The sequence below is a fragment of the Trachymyrmex cornetzi genome, unplaced genomic scaffold, assembly GCF_001594075.2.
Source record: "Trachymyrmex cornetzi isolate Tcor2-1 unplaced genomic scaffold, Tcor1.1 scaffold205, whole genome shotgun sequence".
NCBI lineage: Eukaryota > Metazoa > Arthropoda > Insecta > Hymenoptera > Formicidae > Trachymyrmex > Trachymyrmex cornetzi.
In genome coordinates, this window is record NW_017296691.1 from 1,401,741 (window position 1) to 1,425,287 (window position 23,547).

At 33.5% G+C, this 23,547-nt stretch overlaps 3 protein-coding genes across 5 annotated transcripts in view; 1 reads left to right on the forward strand and 2 right to left on the reverse strand.

Moving 5' to 3' along the window:
- Positions 1–6,802, forward strand: part of LOC108759792 (puratrophin-1) — a 341,347-nt gene extending 334,545 nt beyond the window's left edge. For all 3 annotated transcript variants that reach the window (XM_018505420.1, XM_018505418.1, XM_018505419.1), the window contains exons 14-23: positions 2,498–2,942; positions 3,018–3,270; positions 3,577–3,652; positions 3,747–3,920; positions 4,009–4,380; positions 4,513–4,656; positions 4,736–4,949; positions 5,042–5,158; positions 5,246–5,449; positions 5,533–6,802. In XM_018505420.1, the coding sequence (XP_018360922.1) occupies positions 2,498–2,942; positions 3,018–3,270; positions 3,577–3,652; positions 3,747–3,920; positions 4,009–4,380; positions 4,513–4,656; positions 4,736–4,949; positions 5,042–5,158; positions 5,246–5,449; positions 5,533–5,756 (2,223 nt within the window). In that variant the 3' untranslated portion in view covers positions 5,757–6,802. The remainder of the gene's footprint in view (positions 1–2,497; positions 2,943–3,017; positions 3,271–3,576; positions 3,653–3,746; positions 3,921–4,008; positions 4,381–4,512; positions 4,657–4,735; positions 4,950–5,041; positions 5,159–5,245; positions 5,450–5,532) is intronic.
- A 2,045-nt stretch (positions 6,803–8,847) lies between these two features.
- Positions 8,848–10,513, reverse strand: Syx17 (syntaxin 17). The gene is made up of 5 exons (XM_018505390.1): positions 10,090–10,513; positions 9,833–10,028; positions 9,531–9,751; positions 9,162–9,378; positions 8,848–9,041 (listed from the first exon to the last, which is right to left on the reverse strand). Exons 1-5 carry the CDS (start codon positions 10,219–10,221, stop codon positions 8,893–8,895), a joined length of 915 nt encoding a protein of 304 aa, XP_018360892.1. The 5' UTR covers positions 10,222–10,513; the 3' UTR covers positions 8,848–8,892.
- Positions 10,514–14,442: 3,929 nt separating this feature from the next.
- On the reverse strand, positions 14,443–15,733 carry LOC108759786 (uncharacterized). Its single transcript, XM_018505406.1, has 3 exons — positions 15,659–15,733; positions 14,863–14,962; positions 14,443–14,792 (listed from the first exon to the last, which is right to left on the reverse strand). The coding sequence occupies exons 1-3, from the start codon at positions 15,665–15,667 to the stop codon at positions 14,539–14,541; spliced, it is 363 nt and encodes a 120-aa protein (XP_018360908.1). The 5' UTR covers positions 15,668–15,733; the 3' UTR covers positions 14,443–14,538.
- Positions 15,734–23,547: the final 7,814 nt, after the last annotated feature.

Sequence of the window (23,547 nt, forward strand, 5' to 3'; positions counted from 1 at the left end):
TGTGCACGCGCATGTACAATGCGTAAAAGGGTCGCACGCCTATTTGGAGAGGATTATACCCTGTGTCGAAACGGTCCCTCTGATTAAACGACTCGAGGAGAAAAAAAAAGGAAAGAACGAGGGAGAGATATATCATGACCCTTGAGGCAATATTTCACATGCTCTACAAACCGCTTATAATCATGAAGATGGACCAGGCGCAAATCGATCTGTTTCGATAGAAGATTCAATATCCTGATTGGAAAGTGCGCAAACCGTACGGAAGTAAAAAAGTATTGTCGACACACGCGTGAATTTACGTTGATTTACGATTTGAATTGGCGATCACTTTATGGAATCCGGTTTGCAACGGTGCTCGTAATTACGTTGCACTGACATGCATCGAGAGAACTGTATGCTGAATACCGATGATTTTAGCACTTTAGGGTTTTATTTACCAAGGCTTATTTCTGAAAAAAAAAAAGCGATTTTTAGAGAATACTACCTTAATCAACGCATAATGTTGATAATATTAAAAGAATTAGGGCCGTTTGTGTTGCAGATGAAAATGAGAAGTGTGGATACACGAGTTCTACTGTGCAATTAATAACAACTTGAAAAATATATATAAATAAAAAGAAACACTATAAAGTGCGATAAATTAACTGGACGATAATTCTTTACTCTATGTGGATTGACACGAGATTATACATTCATATTGCTGGTACGTTATTCTTGAGATACAACATTGCACGTGTCACATAATTCTCTCACGGGTCTCGTGCTTCGACGTGAGGCGAAGGGAAAAATAGTTCTGATAATTCAAGATTCTTGGGGGAGTCAGCCACGTGCATGTACGTGAACAAACGCCATCAGGGTGAACGAAGATCATCCCGCGTAACACGTGCTGTGTACAATGATCGATCGTGAAAAAGATACACAGCCATTTCGTGTAATTATATTTCCAAGGACGACAGAATTTGATTTATAAATTTATAGGATACATATAGTACAAGATTTATCGCTGAATTAATAAGTAATGTCTGGTTCCTTAAGAGATTAATGTGCAATTATTGTTGAAGATTAATGTGCACTTCGTCGTTGTAAATATCCTTAACAATTGCACTTTAAATGCATCAAAAATGCGTCAACGGACTTCTTGAAAAAGATAACGAAATAAAAACATTTTTCTTTAACTGTCTACATACATGTATCACTCTTCTTTGTTTTCTAAATATTGCCAGTATTTAAATTATTAAGTGAGATATTAAAAATATGTAATAAAAAGTAGTTCATTTCATTTACGTTTGTACTTTATAATCTACAGCTACAATCATTTTACTACATAATAAAATGTAGTAAAAATGCAATAACTACAGTAAAGTGTAATAAAACTTTTAATAGCTTGCCACTGTATCCCCAGGTCATTCATATTCGAACTTTGCGCATTTCTCTTCTCTGCCCAACATCAGTAACGCATCTAAAGCGCTTACGTGCCGTACACTTTCTACTTACGATATTAAAGTGTCTCACGGCGCTGCGGGAGACGTGATATTTTATCAGGGTGCAACGTGACGCGTATCATGCGCCGACCGACGTTACGTGCGAAATACTTTCTTCTCCGTCGACAGAAGTCTCCTCGAGCGTCCCCCGCACATCTCATCTCGATCATCTTCGTTCGCATATTAATGCGTTATTATGTATACCTAATAAATGAACCGCCCAGAGAAATTTTTTTCAGTCGGGAACGACTTATCATGGGCGCGTTACGTAGTCAATATTGCGCGTAATCGTGCGTGGAACGCATACGATTCTTATCCACGACGGCAGTCCTTCTTCACGATCGCATATTGTATCCCGAGCTATATCGTGGGACGAGATATGAGAGCGTCTTTCGTCACGGACACTCGATCGAGCAGTTCATGCTCCAGGATGCAGCCGAGCCGTGTCTAAGTGGATTTCACGCTCGCACGAATGCGAGAGTACGCGTGTATCATCGCGTCGAGATGCGTTACGCCTGCGGAACGAGCGTTGCACGCGGGGATTTTCTGTGTAAACGCACGTGTTAGCCATCCGGACGAGTCGACGGTGTTGTACGGTAGCGGCCGGTACGGACCCTCGGGCTTATCGCGACATTATTTACCCCCATATGTCGATTTATGGCCCTTCCATTAGGGACGAGTCCGCCGGGCACCGCGGGAGATCTACAATTCCGACGCCAGACGGGACCGGGGATATCGTCTCATTGGGAGACGAGAGATTCTTGTTCTTTATCACGCCCTTCGTTATAAGTTGGTAGATGAAATATTCGTCTGACTTCCGTTACAGCCTTGTATTCATCGCGAAGTTCTAAATGAATCTCTAGATGAAGTTCCGAATGGAACTCTCCGGCAGTAATGAACAATGCAGGAACGTACGGCATCAGATCTCGCCGAATTAATATTCCGTACTGATATAATAGAAACTTGCGTGAATGCATTTGTCATTTTGATTTGTGTTCTTCTTCTTTGTGTTACAGAGACACCTGGACAAAGGAAGCGATCTTGCCGAGGCGGCGAGCGCAAGCGGACTTCGGGAGCTCGCGAGATCTTTGAAGCAACACCTACGAGGATTCGGCTCCCGCTTGGAGGATAGACGGGAATACCTGGAGGATACATCGAGATGTTGCCTCCTGCAGGATCGCGCCTACGAGTGGGCGCAAGAAGCTCGCCTGGCGAGCGAGAGAAGGTCTCAGCAATTCTTGATGGCGAGGCCACCTCTACCACCCGAACATTTCAACGAGATGATGGCCCTGGCGGAGAAACTCGGTAATGAAGTCCTTCTGGAGCAATGTCGTATCGCCCGAAATAAATGCGCGGAAGCCCTCGAGGTCGCCAGAACCACGTCCGCTCCGGGAAGTCCTGCGAGGAGAAGATCCTTCACCGCTTCCGAGTCGACTTCTTGGGACGACACCTTGGCTAAAAGTGAGACTCCTTCTTCTTCTCTTTTCTTAATGCCGTTGCGAGAAGATCCACAAATTGAGATTAAATGTATTCCAGGGACGTCCTGGGACGATAGCGACAGCAGCGCATCTTACGCTTGTCCGATGGAAAGCGTCGGATCAGGTGGTAGCGGTGGTCGACCGGTGTTGGACAACATCGCTGAACTTCGAGAGAGTGCCGAGCAGCTTTTGGACTGTTCGCCACCGCGTACACCTCCGCGAAGCCCGGCACCACGAAGGCTGGTTAAACCACCAGTAAACTCGCACCTTCACAGATCAGCTAGTATCGCGCCAGGAATGAAGGCAAAAAAGTACGATACTTGTACATCTTTAATATATCAATCCTTTATCTTTCATCCTTTTGTCATTTTCCAAGATAAATTTGCAGCGAAAGTTTCGAAGAAAATTAAGAACTGATAAAATGAATAAAATGAATTGAAAAAAAGAAATATTTTAATTAATTATAAAATGGAACAATGAAATCATTAGTATCCTAGGTGCGACATTTTATTGCTGTGTCATTACTATTTTAGTAGTGACCCATTGTTCCACTGTAATTTCCGTTATGCCATCGTACCAATTGTTATACGATCGTAACGAAGAATTTCACCTTGCAGAACAATACTGCTCATAATGAGGGAGATGATACAGACTGAACGAGACTACGTGAAGTCCCTCGAATATATAATAGAGGTAATTATTATGTACATCTCGTTAAAGCTTATTCCCGCGTAATTTCATTATTTATCGCACGTGCTGAGTAATATCTGTAAACTTTCTTGCGAAGAATTATATACCGGAACTCGTACGGGAGGACATACCACAGGCTCTCAGAGGACAGAGAAACGTAATCTTCGGGAATGTTGAGAAGATATACGAGTTTCACAGTCAACACTTTCTACGCGAACTAGAGCAGTGCGAGCAATCGCCCATGCTGGTGGGACAATGCTTCCTCCGACACGTAAGCATAATCTATATCACATTATATCTTTCTTAATAAATCATAGACATAAAAGAGTAAATGCCACGTGAAAATAACTTTCTTGCAGGAGAAGAAATTTTATCTTTACGCCTTGTACAATAAAAATAAACCAAATTCTGATTCGCTAATGGCAGAATACGGCACGAGTTTCTTCAAACAGAAACAATTAGAATTGGGAGATAAAATGGACTTAGCTAGCTATTTATTGAAGCCGGTTCAGCGAATGGGAAAATATGCCTTGCTGCTTCAGCAGCTGGTCAAAGCCGGCACAGATTTATCGGAACAATTGTCTGGCAAAGAGGAGAAGGAAGAAAAGGAAGATGGTATGAAACCGATGGTTGAAGGTGAAGCGGATTTGAGGGCTGCCGAGCAGATGGTACGATTTCAGCTGCGACATGGGAACGATCTTTTGGCAATGGATTCACTTCGTGATTGTGACGTAAGTTTCATTTTGTTATGTTTAAAGTAATAAAGTAGAATTGATAGATATCCACTTTAGTAAATAAGTGAGGATTATAATAATTTATTCAATTATATTGTACAATATAAAAGATGTGATATTATTTCATAGGTAAATGTAAAAGAACAAGGCAGGCTGTTGCGGCAAAACGAATTTTTAGTTTGGCAAGGAAAAGGCAAAAAATGCCTGCGTCAAGTATTCCTGTTCGAAGATCTTATACTCTTTAGTAAGGCAAGAAGATTCCCCGATAGGAAGGTAACATTTTTCACATGTTGCTGCGTGTATATTTTAATGCTATATTTTTGTTTTATTTCATTACTTATATTGTTTTCAGAATCTTGATATTTACATCTATAAACATAGCATTAAAACGACAGATATCGGTTTAACCGCCGTTATCGCAGATTCGCCTACAAAATTCGAAATTTGGTTCCGCAAGAGGAAACCAGGAGATACATACACGTTACAATGCGCGAGTGAAGATATTAAAAAAGCCTGGACTGAGGAACTGAGCAACCTCCTGTGGAAGCAGGCGCTTCGAAACAGAGGTGATTCGCCATTTTTGCTACGTTTATAAAAAAAGTGTATGATACATATTTGGAAGAGCGCAAATTACTATCGATAATGTTTCACTTTTTAGAAGTGCGCCTGGCGGAGATGTCGAGCATGGGCATTGGGAATAAGCCGTGTTTAGATATAAGGCCTAGTGCAGATCAGATAAATGATCGCTCCATCAGTGTGGCTCAACTCTCTAAGAGTGAGTACAATTTATGAATTGTCGAAAATTATTGGTTTATATCACTATTATGAATGTTGAAACAAATATTTTAATTTGTCTGTACAGCACCTAGATTTAGAAACTCTATAGCAGTGTCAATGACGGAGGACTCCAGTCGTTGCAGCAGAAGGCCGCACAGCGTAATTTCCGTCAGTTCGTCCTCGAGCAGTGGTGGAAGCAGTGGTCCTCCTACGACACTTAATCTTGGGTTAGATACGAGTCCACGACCGCATCATCGTAGTACTACATTGAACAGCCAGTGTAGCGTAGGTGAGCACCACGTTTGGTCTCGGTAATCTTTCAAAAAAATTTGATATCGATATTAATTTATTAAGTCAATATTCTCATTGTAGAAAGTGGTATTATCGCCGATATCTCAATCGTATCGGATGATGGAGGTGATGGCACTGAAAGAAGTCATTGGAATTCAACCCTGGAAAGTCCTACGTCGCATCTACCTACAACTTCTACCCCACTGCAGTCACCAACCAGCGCAACAGCGGCAACAGTTACCCCTGCTTCCTCGACGGATACGAATCTCACATCTTATGACCAAGACATGTCTATTAATCTATGAACTTTGTTCGACACGAGGAAAAAAAACGAGTCTATCATTGATTCACTTGCAAGTTTTTGTTACGATTACAAAGACGTAATACATTATCGTGGCATATTTAGATAAGTATAATGAGGTAACATCGTCGCACGCGTACTGTAGCACTAGAATACATTGTATCCTTGAGCAACTATAGTTTAATAATGTAATGGGAAAAATATAAAGTTGCATGCAATTCGGCAGGTCGCTGCATTACGCTTAACACGTGTGCCCAGCTACGAACTTGTAATCGCATTACATAAACGTAGATCTTTATCTTAAAGTCGCGGAGATGTGGTATACCGAATTTTAACATTTTTAACTTTCAAGTGAATCCGTCTGTGAATCTATCTTTTGATACGCTTCGAAATATCCAAATCTATGAGATTGTAAAGCTATTACTTATGAAGCTTACTAATAACCGGTTTCTGAAGTAATGATAACGTGTATTTTCTTATTCCGTCTATTGATTTTATCAACGTGCTCAAGATGAGACAAACGTGTTCTATCAAATGTACGCTCACATGTCGAGGTATGCTACAGTACCATAAACGATATGCACTTGTCGCCATCCTCATTTACATTGGCATTCCTGATTACAGCGGCGGAAAATTTCATGGAATTTCCGATGACTTATAACAGAGCGAGAGAGAGATAGAGAAAATGAGAGAGAGAAAGAGAGAAGAGAGAGTTTTATACATTTATTTATATTATAGTTAATAAATAGTAATATTTCAATTCCACATTGTGTTCGCGCTTATCTTTATATTACATTAAGGAAAATATATGATCATCTTAAAAACGCAATGCATACAGAAATTGAAGAAAAAATATATTTTCCTTAATAATTATCCATATTATATCGATGTTATCTTTCGAGGAGATGCATCTAATAAGTTGATTATGGATTATATATTCAGGAATGTCAAATCAATGCGCACACATACATACCAATTTGTAATATAATGTAATATCAAAGGTTTATACAATGTAGCCGCAAATAATATAACCGATAGTTTATATATTATTTCCAGATTATATATCAAATATATATATATTAATATAATATTATATTCTTTTTATGTCAGAGTCATTTGTAAAACCTTTTATCACCCGTCGTAGATGTAAATCTAACTCTGGCCTGTACTCGAAAAAGCCAAATTTCTTTTTATGAAATACTATTATGTTTAAGAAATAAATTTGTTTTTATATACATGTGTGGATAAATGTTTTGGAACAGCTTAGGATCAATTGAAATGGTAAGCTTGTCTTAAGACAATCCACACTATATGTTCTGTTTTCTTTTATAAATCAATCATTGTTTCGACTATGCAGAATCGCTCATATCTTCTTACTTAACAGCTAATCGAAAATATTTATTGTAGATATAATAATTAAATATTAATATTACTATTAAAAAACTGTAAAATTTCCAATTAAGCAATTGTAAAAGATAATATTTGAGGAATGGAAAAATTAAAATCAATTTCATGAATTTTTAGACGGTTTTTAACACTAATACATATGAGTGAAATAATAGCTGTTTGCCAATATGTGATTCTGCATTGTTACATTTGCTTCCAAATAAGTCGATTATTTAGCCATCTTTATTGCCAAGGTCTGTCAAGGTACTGTAAGTACCTTATGGATAATGACCAAACTGTTTATTTCATACTTGTTTTAAGGACAAAAGTCGCAAGTATTTAGAAGTGTAGATGTAGATCATAGAGTATTACAAAGAATTTGGCACAGTCCGATGCACCCTATTTTATTACGAATTTAATCACAATTTATAATGATTTTCAATCAAACGTAATTATGTTTACCTGAATTTAAATTATAACATTAGTATGCCATACCATACGTACATCGGTGCACCTGGCTGAGCATCCCGAGCTTCGAAAGTAAAACTAAGCGAAAGAAAGTAAACAATCTCTATTTTCCACATGTCTGTGAATGCGTGTTTGGTGTTGCTTTTGAATTAGGGATGTGGAGTAACAATAATAACAAAATAGTACCTTATAAGAAAATATGCCGATAGTCACTTAATATTACACTTTCTTAGATATTTATTAATATTTTTTTAAGTAGAACATTTTAGTCTCTCTAGATTAAGTATTTCCATTATAAATGACATGTATATATTACATTTAATAACACACGATTATTTCAGTATTGTACTGTGTCTAACACCGATGTATTTTATTACTTGCTAAATATACTGTATTGGGTGCCTTTTGTAGAGAACTCAAATGTTTTTGTGAACGTTATCACACCGTATTATCTACCACGTATGTCTACCATTTCCAGTATGTAATTATTTGCCGGAATAAATATTTTGATGTTTCATATGTTTCGAATGATTATTACAATCGCCATTTTGGCATTTATTTAGTTTTTGCACGTAGTAAAATTGCTATAAATAATTTAATAATTGTAGTATGATCAATGCAAGGCGTTTTTATATCTTATGTAACATACATTTTTTAATTGAAATGTGAAAAACAATATCTTCTAAAACATTTACATTGAGGTGCAAAATATATAAAGTTTATTTTTATTAATTGTGCATTTGTTAAGTTTTATTTTCGAATATGATCGTCATATTAATTCGAGAAAAACAATTATAAGCGGCTGCAAAGTTTAAAAAGTATATGCTAAAATCTTAATGATTTGAAGCAGTTACAAGGCACGCGAAAGGCATGTAAAAGTCATTATTCTATAAAAGAGATATTCTCTTGTGTTTAATCTAATTTTAAGCCATGCATATATTTAAGTTCTATGAAAAAGTACAATCATCTTATATAATACATATTAGTAGACTATAAATAGATTAGATATATTTTTAAAAATTTACAGTTCGAACACGACTAGTCATTGTTTCTTTAAGCATAGAGCGTTACAAACACTACGTCATAAAAACTAAAAAATCTCCCCCTTCATAGAATTTTTAAAACTACATAACTTTACAAAACTCATATAGCATTTAAAATATGTACAAAAAATATGTCCACAAAAATAAAAAATGTATAAATATCTTAGCAATTTGCAATTATATAATAGTGCATTTTGTTTTATGTTTAAAATTGATATCACATGCCGAAAAAGTCATTGTTTGTCATAAATGTTTTTTATCTTGTTTTAAATCGTCAGGACAAGAAGCAGATTTCTTAACACTTGTGAGATCTATTGTCGAATTATTTAAACCTGGTTCTTGTTTTCGCGATTCTATTTGTTTCTTTTTTAATAATGATCCTCCTGTGAAACCTAAACACGAATAATTGCTCACAATCTTTATTTTTTATACCATTATTCCTTATATAATTATTAATATAATTATTTCAATATCCAATTTTATAATTTTATATAAATTCTCATATAACTTACCTAAAATGCCACAACCTACAGCAGCAAGACCTCCAATTTTCAGTCCAGCTATTAAACCTATTGGTCCTCCAATACATGTGCCTATCATAGCGCCTGCTAGGGGATATGCAGCAACTTTATATGCGGAAGCCTTTTGCAGGTATTTTGCTCCTTCATTCACGTTTATTTGAGTTTCTTCAATATTATCTTCCATATTATCTACCATCTCCTTTTGATCCTATATGATTACAAAATATGTATTTAAATAATAAAAACTATATAATTTATTCCTCCTTCCTATGTGCTAATGTGCAAAAAATTTAGAACCTACTTTTTATTTAATTATCTTTTTAAAACATATCATGTAACATAAAGTGGAATTATACTCACATATACAACTTTGTTAAATTCGGTAAAAAGTTCGTGCAACTGTTGTATATCCCCCTGCAGACGATTCCAGACATGCAGACATGTCTGTTGACGCTGCAAATTTTCCTGTTCTGCTTGCAGCTGAATACTTCTGTTGTCAAGTGGATGTTCGATTTCATCTGGCTGGATCTCTTTGTTTATAGGTGACATAGGTGGTGATGTCGAAAAATTCAGTTCCATTTCTGTAAACAAACACATTTGTGTCCACATTAATTTCTTGGAATTTTATTAATCAAAAGAATATGTTGTATTATGTTTTTTACCTAGATATTCTTCGATCGCGCTCATGATGCTTGATCGTGCATTTGTTGTCAATTTGTCAAATTTACTAATGTCAACATCGAGGACCTGTGCTCTAAGAGTATCCATCTGATACAACAACTCTTTCAATTGCTTGACGATCCGAGAGACATTTACATGTTCCTTCCGTACCTGCTCCCAATCATGCTGATCTTGATACTGCAAAGATTTCAATTGCTCGTATTAAAGACTTTAAGGATATGTAAAACTGCATGTTTACCTTCTTAATATTGTTCTTATGTCGCTTTAACAAATTTACATGATGTGGAATAGCAACATTGAAATTATTGATCTGGATTTCCAGACGTCTAATAGGCTGCTTAATCGTAAGACTCTCCAATGAGGTCGACATGCTTCTGGCGATGTTTTTCTTTGCTCAGTTACGATGCTGTATATTTTTTTATATCTCTTTGTGACTTTTTTGTATCTCTTTTGTTCCACAGTGTCAAGTCTACTCTTTTGATTTCAGTCTTTTTGTAGTTCTTATAATGAAAATTCCTCACGACAAAAATTGGTGAAATACAATAATGGTTTGATAACTACGTCTTATTATTTTGCCAAATGCACGCGTGCCCTGTCTCCGTCCAAAATAAATGATCAGCTGTTATCGCTGTTGATCGCGCACACTGTCAGAAAAAGACTGATTCTCTCTCCATCTGTAGTAGTGAATTCATACTAAGTGGCTACAAGTTTTAATATAACCCTGTAAGATGGTAGGTAATGTATCTTTTTATGCCCGTTTCTATCAATGCAGTTTAAATAAAGTCTTTGTACTAATAAATCAAGAAATCTCTCGACAAAATATTTTTTTATTAATGTAATATTTTTACTAATCTTTCTAACATAGTATTTAATTATACTGAAACTATATATATTTTATTATACAGAAATTAATTATTTAAGGATGTTCGGAAAAAGTCCAGAAATTATTTCTAAAGCGTTTTATTTTGGAAGTATTGACTTATAATATGCCTGTAAAATATTTTATTTATTTATTTTTCAATACGATCATTATATGAACCTTTCTTAATAAGATTTAATGCACTTAAATTATGATTGGATTCTATCCTATCTCCTATCTATAGGAACGAGTCTCTTTATTATACTAGCCTTTTGTATCTTTATTAATTTCCATATATCCCTCATATTTTTTGTCCATGCCATATTATAATTATATTTAATATTGCATTTTAATATCAACTTCAGACAATCTTTAATTTTGTCACATTTTGAGATACAATGCTATTCGTAATTTTTGTGATAAACAATTTATCAAGTTTGCTTGTATATATTAATATAATATTTCATATTCTAACTCTCTTTAACTCATTTTTCGTTTATTATACGGCTAATAAAACTACAAATAGAATTTTATCGCGAATTCCAACACGAATTATTGTGCCCAGAGCGGCTTTGTTCGTAAAATACAGGAGAAATATTGCCTCAATGAACGCACATATTTCGCGTTTACCGCTCGTCAAAAGTGAGCTTTTGTGCAAATGATCGCGAAATGGAACGTCAGGCGATATGACATTTCACCAAATGTCCTGAATAACGAGTTGTAACGATACAAAAAGGAAAATCGCTAATTGCGATTAATCAGCTGATGTCATAATCTTTGCTCTAAAAGGCTGCCGCACACACTTTCTATAATAGTAGTGGTAAGAATTATTCAATCAGAGACGAAGATTTTTGACAATTCTTGACTGTGATTGGCTAATTCTTACGGTATGTCTTACAGTTACAGAAAGTGCTTTGGCCCCCTAACGCTTGTTTTACAATATACGGTCGCAAGACAAAGCCGTAAGAAATTAGCATCGTGAGACATAAGATTTTTAAAAATAAAACTGACAATAAATACTAACCATACAATCATGCATGGCAACGTATATGTATGGAAACCAGGGATAAGGCTTCATTCGAAAGCTTCATCTGAGTTTTCAAAATGTATCATTTTATCCTTATTTCACGTAATCCAATGAAAAGTGATAATATGCATGGAATCGACGTCGAATCGACATCGATTCAACAGCGGAATCATCAAATCAACGTCGAATTGATATCGATTTAACATCGATTTTATCGTCATTTCTCACTGGGAATGAACGACAAAAATATTAAAAATAGAATAACCCAATAAGTTACTATGATATCAAAATGATGTCAAAATGACTTTAAAATAATCATTAAAAGTTATTTTTCAATCATTTCCGATTCATTTTAATGTTAATTCCGACGTTATCGTCATTTGTTTTATTTGGGGACGTACTAGGCACTCAGGTGAATAGTTTCCGAACGCAGTTCGAAAAGTCGGTTGTGGGGGTAAAATTTACTCCCACCGCCCGTTTTTGACCAATCAGCGTTCGGTGTCGTTGCTCGTATGAGGATCCGGGCTAACGAGCGCGCCAAAAAGGGATGAACTGCGCATGCGCGGCCGCGGCCGCCAAAGTTATCACCGCCATTTTGTTTTGCGCGTTTTGCATCGTTGTTGCTACGCGAGTTTCGGTGATTTCCGCGTGAAAAAGTGGTCTCGCGTACGAATAAACGTCGGGAGTGTTGACTGAAGTGCCGAATAAAGTACCGAGTAATGCTAAAGGTCGTCCTAAAAGCGGTTAATCGGCGCGCGCGACAACAGGTAACGCGAGTAAACCGCCGCCGCCATTTGTGCCAAACATTGCCGTGTTCGTTGTATGTCCATTGGTTCGCATCGTGCGTTTGACACGTTCCGTCAATAACATAATCGGTTAATCGTCGCGTGCACACCTTTATATATCGTTTTCTCGCTACACCGCGCATTGTGCAATCGGGTATTAAAAGTGTCGGCCGGCCTGTCGAACAGACGAATTAATTCAAGTATGTATATACGTGCGAATTGTAATTAGGGACTGAAGTGCGGAGCTGAGTTGCTTTGTACGCTTTCGTTACCTTCCAGTCAAAATATGAAGCTTGAAACTGTCATTAATTTTATTTCTGCCTCCTTTTTCTTAATTCTTAAATGCTACACTATGGAAATAATATTCATTAGATATAATATCTAGACATACTCAATCCAATTACATTTTTTATAACTTTCATGAAAATAAACATATTGTAAAAAAATTATTTTATTTAAAACGCTATATATTAAGAAACAACGATACCAAGCAAATAATATCCCGAGAAAAAATGTTTTATATATATAATTATATATTAAATATAACCATATATGTAACATTTTTTCCCAGGATGCATTTTTATTAATATAAAATGTCAAAAATGAAAAAATTATAAGCAATGTGGAAAAAGTATTGGAAAAAGAAATCTTGATATGCCATACCGAAAAGGTTTAAAGATGAATATGGTGTAGCTGATAATATTGATAACTAATAAATTAAGTTATAAGCAATTTATATATAATTATATTTATTGTAGATGTCGCAGATTCATTTAATGGAGTTGAAGGGCAATGCCAGATGATTCGTGATATGATTGCAGGATAGAGTTGAGATGCACATGATACGTCGATTATGATGCGTCGATTATGGATAAGAAGCAATCCTGGGTATGTCTGATTAAAGATTTTTTTTGTCAAGCTTATGAGAAGATCAATTAGTAAACTAAAAATCTGTTAAATAAAGAATAATTATGTAGAAATTGAATTTTTTGAGAATTATCTTACTTGAGAGTTTAATAAAACATTTCTGATAAAAGTGTAGCAAAGTATAAATAATAAAATAAAAAATATATAAAATATGTATAATATATAAATAAAATATATGATATTATATAATAATATAGTGTATTAATTGCATTATATAATTATATAATATAACATAATATAATATTATATAATACAATCTTATATAAGAATTGAGTGAGAAACAGTCTTTGTTAAAGTATTTTCATCGTATTTATTTTTTTGTGTGTTAATATAATTTAGCTTTGCAAATTTGTATGTCTGATTACCTAGAAAACGAGATATTTTAGAAATATAAATTTTAAAACATGATTTAACATAATAAATCTCATATTTACATATATAAGACAAAAGTAATATTGCATACTACTTGAAACAGCAGACTACTTAAAAATAATCTCATTAATTTAATAACAATGCTAATGAAACCAATAATATTGTATTAGAATTAAATCCATTAGTATTTGTTTTATTATTATTATTTAATTAACGAGATTATTTTCAATTGGACTGTTATTAACTATGTTAATACATTATTTTTCTCACGTAAATATTCAGAAAATCTTGGAATGAAATAATTACTTTTAACATGAAGTATATTATATGGTATGATCACACATGGATTTTTTGTTCCCGCTATCTTTCGATGCGAAAACTCTTAGCTTTAGCTAATATTTAAAATTTTAATGATACATGAGAGATGCATAATCTATCGTAGGAGTAGGAAACTCGTGATAAAGGATCAGAAGAGAAGCCACGAGTGGAATGCACGAATTTCACGAGAGTCAGTCGATAGGTCGATTTACCGTATTAGCTTTGACACACAATCCATTTCCACGAATTGAAGATTCGACGTAAACTGCACCCGAGGTCCGTGTACTTTTATCCCGCGTCCGACAAAAATTATGGGCAGCACGCGTGCGAGATGTATGCACCGAGATGATCAATTATGCGATTCCGGTACTCGGTGGGTTCGCGGAATCCCGGTGAGTTTTACGGGGGGTCGCCGAATGTACAATTTGGTATAAAGCCCGGCGAAGCTTTTGGTAATGAAAAACCGATTGCGACCAAATAGGCTCCGGGCTGCTGGTGACGTGTAATCGAGTCTTCTCTTCTGTCGCTTCGTCGTATCCACCCTCGGCCCCTTTTTGTCCTCCCTCTGTCCCTTGATTTTCCCCCTGTCCCATCCGTGCTTCTTCCTCCACCCGTGATTTCTCCTCCGGCTTCCATTAGCCGCCATACGTCGTCTGTACACAGAGATCCGTTTTGTCCTGCTTTCGCATGACCTTTTATTTCAAACTACCGTATTCAAATTACCGCGGGCTATCTGGATATTCGATCCTTTGACCTTTTGTCGCCGGACGTTTAGAAGCGCTTTTAAACACCGGCCAGGATTTCCTTCATCGTTCACCGCTACCTAGATTGTGTTAAATACAGGATAAAGAATAATTTACTTTTTTCTTGAATTATTTTGGAGTTGATTATTTATGATAAGTATGCCTTTATGTGTACATAATTTTATTTTGCATATACAAAGTATCATTAATTTTCCTCTTGAAGACTTTTCTCAGTGATTCGCCTTTAATATTCACTTTTAGTCTTTAGCATATTTTTTAAAATATAAACCTCGAAATTATTTAATGTGCATAAATATAATAGAAAGTTGTTTTTATAATGAAAATGCTTTTTTTATCCTCATGAATTTTTTAATCCTAAAGCGCATTTTAATTTTGTCGTTTTTGACATTAGCAATTCTAAAGAACCAACTCTTTTTTTTTTTTTGAGAAATAAACAAGTCCTAATTTCAAAAATATTAAGCATACAGAAATAAATTTCTTTTAATATATTCTAAAATTGCTTTAATTTTTATAGCGATTGTATTACATGATGTATAGTACATATAGTGATAAAATGATCTTATTACTTTTATTAATAAAAATATTTAATTTGTTATATCAACTTGTTCATAAATTATATTAGAAAGTAATTAGATCTTAATTTTGCATGGAGAAGAAATTGAGATTGCAAGGAGTTAAATTTGTGGATAAATCTACTATTCCAACTTACTTGATTTGCGTCTCATATTTCAGGTATGTGAAATTATTATAATTACATTTGACATTCACAAGCCAGAGAGAGAGAGAGAGGGGGGGGCGGATAAAGCGCGGTTGCGCTTTGTCTTTCCTTGTTCGTTAATTAGGGAATCCGAATCCAGAGTCTCTAAGGCGGAGGTTAGGTACGTATAAATTCGGAAGTAGCGTTATCTCGTAACAAAGTCACGTGCCTGGCGTTCAAATGCAGTCATGTGGCTAGCAATGGTTAGGAATTGTTTCCGTTTATTTGCTGCATTCTATATTTATTTAATATACTCATTTCTTCATTACTAGCAGTATAGGAAACTATATAATACAATAACGATAATTCATAATTTTATAGAATTAAGATTTTTTTTTTAGCTCAGTAAAATAATGTTAATTTTAATTAATTTATACTTTTTACTAGATATTTCTATAAAATATGATATATATTTGATTACTTTAATAAATCTGTTTTAAATGTAAATGTTGTAAATATCCGCACAACGTATAACTAACTTGATGTAAGCTTATATCCTTTACTACATTGGTGGATTTGGTTAGAAATCTTACTAATCTGATTAAAGGTCAACATGCTGCATTGTAATAGCATCTTTTTTTCTTGTCCATACAATGTTGTGATTCCTTCATCTTTTCTCCTTGATCATACATTTATCTCTTATTAATAAAACTTTATTATATTCCGAAATGGCATTGATCTTGAAGATAAATAAACAATTGTCTGTTTTAACAAAGAGAATACGCATCGTAAATTTCTTAAATTGGGAAGTATATCGAATATACATCGAAACATCTAATTGTAGTGTATAATTTGTGCGGCATATTATATGAATTAATTAAAAAAATTTGATATAATAAAAAAAAATGACAGTGTAGAATAATAATATTAATATCGATAATATTAATAACGAAATAGTCAGATATTGAAGTGTACGGTTCGCAACTATTTCATACGGTCGGCGACAGCTTCACGAATAATTTAGTACACCGAGTAGCTACATGGTGAGGCGTTAATGACGCGACATCCGGCTGGAGAGTAATAGTCTGCCCGAATTAATTCTCTCGGCTATGCTTTTAGTAAAGTGGATTTTATTGCCGTCTTGCATTCGAGAACGAAGTCGCCAAATTGTAGTTGAGTTAACGGCACTGTAGTTCAACATTGACCGTTTAACTAATCCTTCTCACATTTTCGTCTCACATGGCAACGTTCTACCGACAAACATTCGCGTATATTCAAATAATATTTCTGAGTATATGTCAGTATAATTTTGCATCACGTATAACCATCGTCGATATTGCGGTTCCCGCAATCAAATTCACGTTCTGTTACATATACACGTTTACGAGTTAATTAAACAAATTTTTTATATGTTGAAACGTTCTGCGAAATGACTCTAGGACAAGTTCGATAGTCCGTCATCACGAATTATCAATATTGAAGTTTGTGTTCAATTTTCCGACGTAGAAATTTCTAGCGTTTTCGATAACGAGTTTACCATTTTGGTCAAACCAAATGGCGAGTTGTGAAATTCAACGTAGCCGCGACGCGTGTTATCATTTGTGCCATTTGCACAAATTTTCCCATTTAAAATGGATTTTGTCATCTATATGTGGAATTTATGAAATAAAACTCGTAGATGGTTTTACAATTTATGAACTTTTTGATCGCAATGTTATTTCATTGATTATCTTGTTGTAAGCATCGCCTATGCTGTATTAAGCGGCGCCTTGTATTTTTTTAAATTTTTGAATTAATTTCTTTATTGCTCTTTTTTATTACCGCGAGTACAATCGATGCAACATTTCGCAATAAACTGTCCAGTTGTAAATGAAGCTGTGGAAAAAATATTCTTTTTTTCCGTGATCACCAATAGATACAAATATTAATCATGGTGTTTACTATCTGTAAAAAACCTGGAAAAATCTGGAATTTTTGGATTTTTTTTCCTTGAAAATTAAAATTTCATAGAATTTTATCAATCAGGGAAATTTTTAGAAATTTTACTTATTCTGTTCTTTTTAACATACCTTTTTTTTTGATCGTTTTTTTTTTTGATAATGCAAAATGTTGATAATGGGTTTGCAACAAGTATGGCGTACACATTCGTGTATATTTACGTACCTCCTTACATATCTCGCGAATTTTTATAAAAAAAAAATCAATACAAGACATACTCAATAGAAGAGAGTATAGTAGTACAGTGGTACTGTTATAGAGAATCTTTTCTTAACTCTCCCATAGGTTTTGTTCAATTGTAGAAAATGATAGATATATACATATATACTGAGAAAAATTTCTGAATTTTATCCATTCAAAATGTAACAAACGGATATTTTCCGATAGATTTTGATCGTATTTGGGGCCGGGGTGGAGTTGGCACTCCATTTTGAAAAAATCGATATTTTATACACAGTTCCGTTTGCACCCACAATAGTTCTACAGTTAAGTTTTAACAATAGTTCCGCTGATTTAGCTAAAAAAAAATTTTATAAATGGGGTGCCAACTTCGCGCTTAGTATTAGGAGAAAAATAGCAAAAACTCGCTGTTGCGTAGTACTTTACTCTTGTAGTGGGGTGCTTTGGCTCTGACATTAAAAAATTATTTAAAAATACATAGAAGCCAGAACTTTGTGCAAAACTTACAGAAAGCGTTAGAACTATTGTAGAACTGTAAGAAAATAGCAAAAAGTTCGTGGGAACTGGCTGTTACGTGGTACTTTACTCTTGCGGTGGGGTGGTGGCTCTCACTTAAAAAAAAATTGTTTAAAAATACTTAGAGGCCGGAACTGTCGTTGAAACCTATCAGGAACTGTAGAACTCTTCGAGAATTTTAGAATTTCGTGATAAAAATTAATTTTTGCGATACTTGGGGTGGCACGCGAAGTTGGCACTCCATTTATAAAATTTTTTTTTTTTTAGCTAAATCAGCGGAACTATTGTTAAAACTTAGCAGAAACTGTAGAACTATTGTGGGTGCAAACGGAACTGTGTATAAAATATCGATTTTTTCAAAATGGGGTGTCAACTTCACACCGGCATATTTGGGATTATCGGATAAAATTTTTTTAATATTTTATCGGGGATAGAGTTCTAAAATTTCATCGGATAGTCCTAAATACGATCAAAATCTATCGGAAAATATCCATTTGTTACATTTTGAAAGGATAAAGTCTGGAATTTTTTCTCAGTGTATAGGGAGTCTCGTTCCTGACTTCGATTAATTTACAATATATAGTTTGTTTGTCTCACACTTCAATTTATTTTGAAGTTACATTTAAAAAATTGTCTAATTTTATCTGGAATTTTAAACAAAAATATCTTGAAAATCCGGGAATTCTCAGAAAATTTTACAAGATTTCAGTGATCGCTTTGTTAATGAATGTTGTCAATAACAGATTTTTCGAAATGAAATTTTCCGCGTGATTTTTGGAGAAGTAGGACTTCAACCAACAATTTAATGTCGTTTGCGTAGAGCTGATAGGTGTCTATTGAATATGGAGGTTGTATCGGCAGATCGCGCCGATACTTTATGTGGGCCTTATTGAAATATCGCCGCGAGAAGAAATATCGTCGCACGCGTTCTAAATCTTCCTAATACTAAGCGCGATGAGATTGCAGGTTATAAAACCGACTTTTGCCAATGATACATTGCGAGCTATTATTTAATAAAATCTTTCAATATTTGTTAACCGATTAATTATTTAATTCGTCTTTGGAAAGAGAAAAATATGCGCAATATGTTCTTGACAGATTATTGACGATGGTTAATTTATTGTTTTGTTACATTCAATACATTTCGTTAAAAATGGAACTACTAAAATGTTTCTTTATTGCGGAAATAATCGTACGGAATACAATTTACGTTCAAGAGACCGAAAATTGAGGACACGTTACTGTTCTGTTCAAGCTAATAGAAATTACCAATACGATTTTACGCTTTATGATTAATTAAACAAATTAAATTATTATTGGGGTAGAGTACGCACTCACTTCCCTGATATTGACAGGAAAGAATCTAACTTGTCATGTGCAGCATGTAACATGTAATAACATATTAGGAATTGGAGTATAAAATACATGATTATCGACACTGTTAAAAGTTTTTTGCTTATTTTCGAATGTAACTATAGGAACACATTTTTAATATCGAAAATTAAGTTGCCTTTTCATAAATTAAATTTTTTTAATTTGACTTTTTTGACAAGTTCTAACTACTGCCTCAATAAAATTGAAAATTATTATCTATTATGCAATCCACATTTAAAATTTGCTATTTATGAATAACAGAAATTTAAAAATAATTATATGTTTTTAAATTTCTTATTTATTTACTTATTAGAACCTTTACATATATTAGTAAGATAGAAATTTTCGGGGAAAATCAAAATATTCTATTAATTATATTAAAATTGAAAATTTCAAAAATAGAATGTCTAACTTCAAAGATACGCATTTCCTGGTATATGGCAGAACAAGATCACTTATGCAATGAAAAGAAATTGCTTTCCGTCACTATATGAGATCAACTTCTCTCTTACATGCTTTATATGGCACGTGCAGCGAGCAAATAGCGATGCACGGCAGCCATAATACCGTTTCCACGAGATTAAATTTAGCCGAACGAGCAATCTTTATGCGTTCGCTAGAAACCATTTGCGTGCATGTCACGTATACCTTGTACAACAATTTTTAATTGCCCATCAGTGAGAATTTCGTTAAATTTTTAACGTAAACGATAGTCTATTTGATCGATGCATTTTTTATTTTCGGTAAATGTTGCATTACAAATTGTATCGATGTAAAAATTGACGTAATAATTCGTCGATTATATTCTGTATTTTTTTTGAATATCGAGTACTTTACCGTATTTGCAAAGTGACAAATTCAAAGACATGTAAATTTATCGCTTTCGATCGAGAATAACCTGAGAATAAATTTTGCATTTAAGGGTAATCGCGCTTCACCATACCATTCCGTTCGTATAGAAAACGTCGTACGTGTTTTCTATTATCGGAAACGATAAAATATAATTTCTTTATGCATTGAGAGAAAAAAAAATGGTTGCATGCAGTTACCGTACTTTAATTGTAATTTATAGTCATTTCTGGGACTATATATTTTTAGTTTTATGCAAATGTAGTTAATTGTGCTATCAATAATAATTACACACGTTGCTTAAAATTTTGTAGTTTTTAAACATATTTTTAAATTATTTCTACATAAATAGTAAGAATTCAACAAAATAGTTATATTTACTAATTGCGATTGCATTTACTGAATAAAAATATTTATTTTATTTACCATTTATATCTTAATATTTTACTGTATTAATATTTTAAATTATTGTATAATTTTTTCATGTTTGAGATAACTATACTTATATTGTTATTATTATTAATTACATATACCAAATACTTTTTTCTCAGTGCATATTAATATGCAACAATTGTTTGCCACGTATATAATTCGCTGCTCAGGTACTTATATCGTGACTCTTTAGCTTGTCTTGATTAACGTTAATATTCAAGTTGCATGTTACTCTATCTAAAAATGTACAGAGTTTGTATAGATGCGAGCGGTGCGTATATGTCTGTCCTGATTTACTTTTATCGTTTAATGCGCGCATTTTCATTACAAACGAATAAACTTATATAAAATGAAAATAATTAAGAAATATTATCGCAAAATTTGATTTTAACGGCGCGAGTAAAGCGTACGTCTCTTTTTCACGATACGATTGATTTACGTGTCGATTTTATGATTTCCTATAGACGCGATAGAAATCGAGCATGACAAAAAATGAGTGGCCGTTTAAAAAGGTAGGCAACACGACATTGATTCATGATGTAATCTATGAAAGATTTGTTACACGCAATAGGAGAATAAATCAATATTGCGGTGACATTGTGCTCTCTAGTGTAAATAAATCTTTGGTAGAATGCGCGCGGAAATTTTGTGCCATACAAGAAAATTCTATTCTAAACAGTTATTTTTATTGTTTAATTTTCCTGATTTAATTAATTATGTTATTTAAATTTATAAAATGTAAAAAATATATTTCAACAATAAATTATAAATTAAATGAAAAACATTATAAAACCGATATCAATTCTTTATATTCCATTATTATGAACGCATTCTAAATATTCTAAAAATTTGAAGAAATAAGAATTAATTAAATCAAATCATATTATTTTAGAAAAAAATATGATTAAAAATTTTTATAAAAATTTGTAGCATTAATTATAATAATTTTGTTGTTATATTATTATATTATTATCTTTATTTCAATAGCTGCAACAGTTTTTTTATATATAAAATATTTTTAAATAAACCAATTGAATTATATTTTAATTTTGAATATATTTGTTTTATAATGTTGTTATTACAATATTGTTGTAAACATCGGATATTTTTACCATTTTCTTAGTAATCACTACTCGTAATTCATGTGCCATGTGAACGATTAAAAAAAAACATTTGCACGAACACTGTCCGTAGATTATTGGAGCGCTGTGACAGAGTAATATCCGCTCTCTGCCGAGAGCACTTAGCCAGACCGATCCAGCGCTGTTTATCGGATGCTTCAAAAGCAAATCCGCGACAAAAATAGTCCGATCGGTTACGTAAAACTGCAATATGTATCGAGAAAGTGTACTGAACAGAGAAAAATTCCCGTCGATATCGTGTCGAATGATTAAAGTCCATATAATCTATGTTATACGTGTATTGTGAATTCGAAGATTAAGGTGATCGGAGAGATCATTTGAATTATAGAGTGGATTTCTTTAAGTAAGCATAAGACCTCATTATACTAAAGGTTATTCGTACATTTATCGGAAACTGATACATTATGATATTTTATGCAGTATACTTTTTTCTCTTTTTGAATGTTAACGAAAATAACTGAATAGAAAGAAAAACCAAAGAAAGATAATCGTTTTCATCCTGAGATTCTGCATCCTTTTTATGTATTGTTCTCTTTTTCGTCTTTCTTCGTTAAAAAAGTTTACAATTTAATTACATATTTAAGAATTTAATTTTTTATTTTTTATGAAATATTTATTAAGTTGAGAAATATATTTTAAGAAATATAAACTTTTGTATCATGTTGTTGACATAAACTAGTTGATATATACTGAAACATTTTATTAACATTTTTTTTGTTATAATATTTATTAAGCCTACAAAAAAAAGAAATAATTATATGCGTTAAAAACTTTGTATAAAATAATTTATATTTTACTGCCATGATGCTTTGATTCGAAAATTGTAACTTTTTTGACATGTTATTTTATGTTAATCAATGTATTTATTTCATTCTATTACTAAACCGTAACACTTATATTCTGCTCTATCGATTTTCTCTTAAGTACTTTATATGGAATCGCCTAGGTTATCAATGATAAGACAATCATATTGAGTAAATAAGAGTATGCAATTTGGAGTACGCGATGACTAGGATGGAGATAGATGTGATCGCTCTGATGATATCTTGGAGATTCGATTACAAGGTGTTTGTACCTAGACATCGTAGGAGAGAAGATAGCAATTGTGCTATAATATACGCCAAGATAATATATTTGTATTATATATATGTTGAGACAACATTCTTTATTGGAACATTTATGTGACTCATACATTAAGAGAAAAGATTTTGTTACAGGAACACACAAATCAAGGGAAAGCAAATGTGATATTTGTTAAAAAAATAATCGATTTGTTATGATTGCAAATTAATTCGTCAATGTAACAAATAATCAATAGTATCGCTAGCAAATAAGAGGCTCATATATAGGTATATAAAAGTCGTAGACGGTTGCAGGGTCTCAAATCGTAAGAAATTGATTAATCCTAGTCAAGTATTCTCCCTATATATTTGACTGTGCTTGGTCGGTTTCCTAC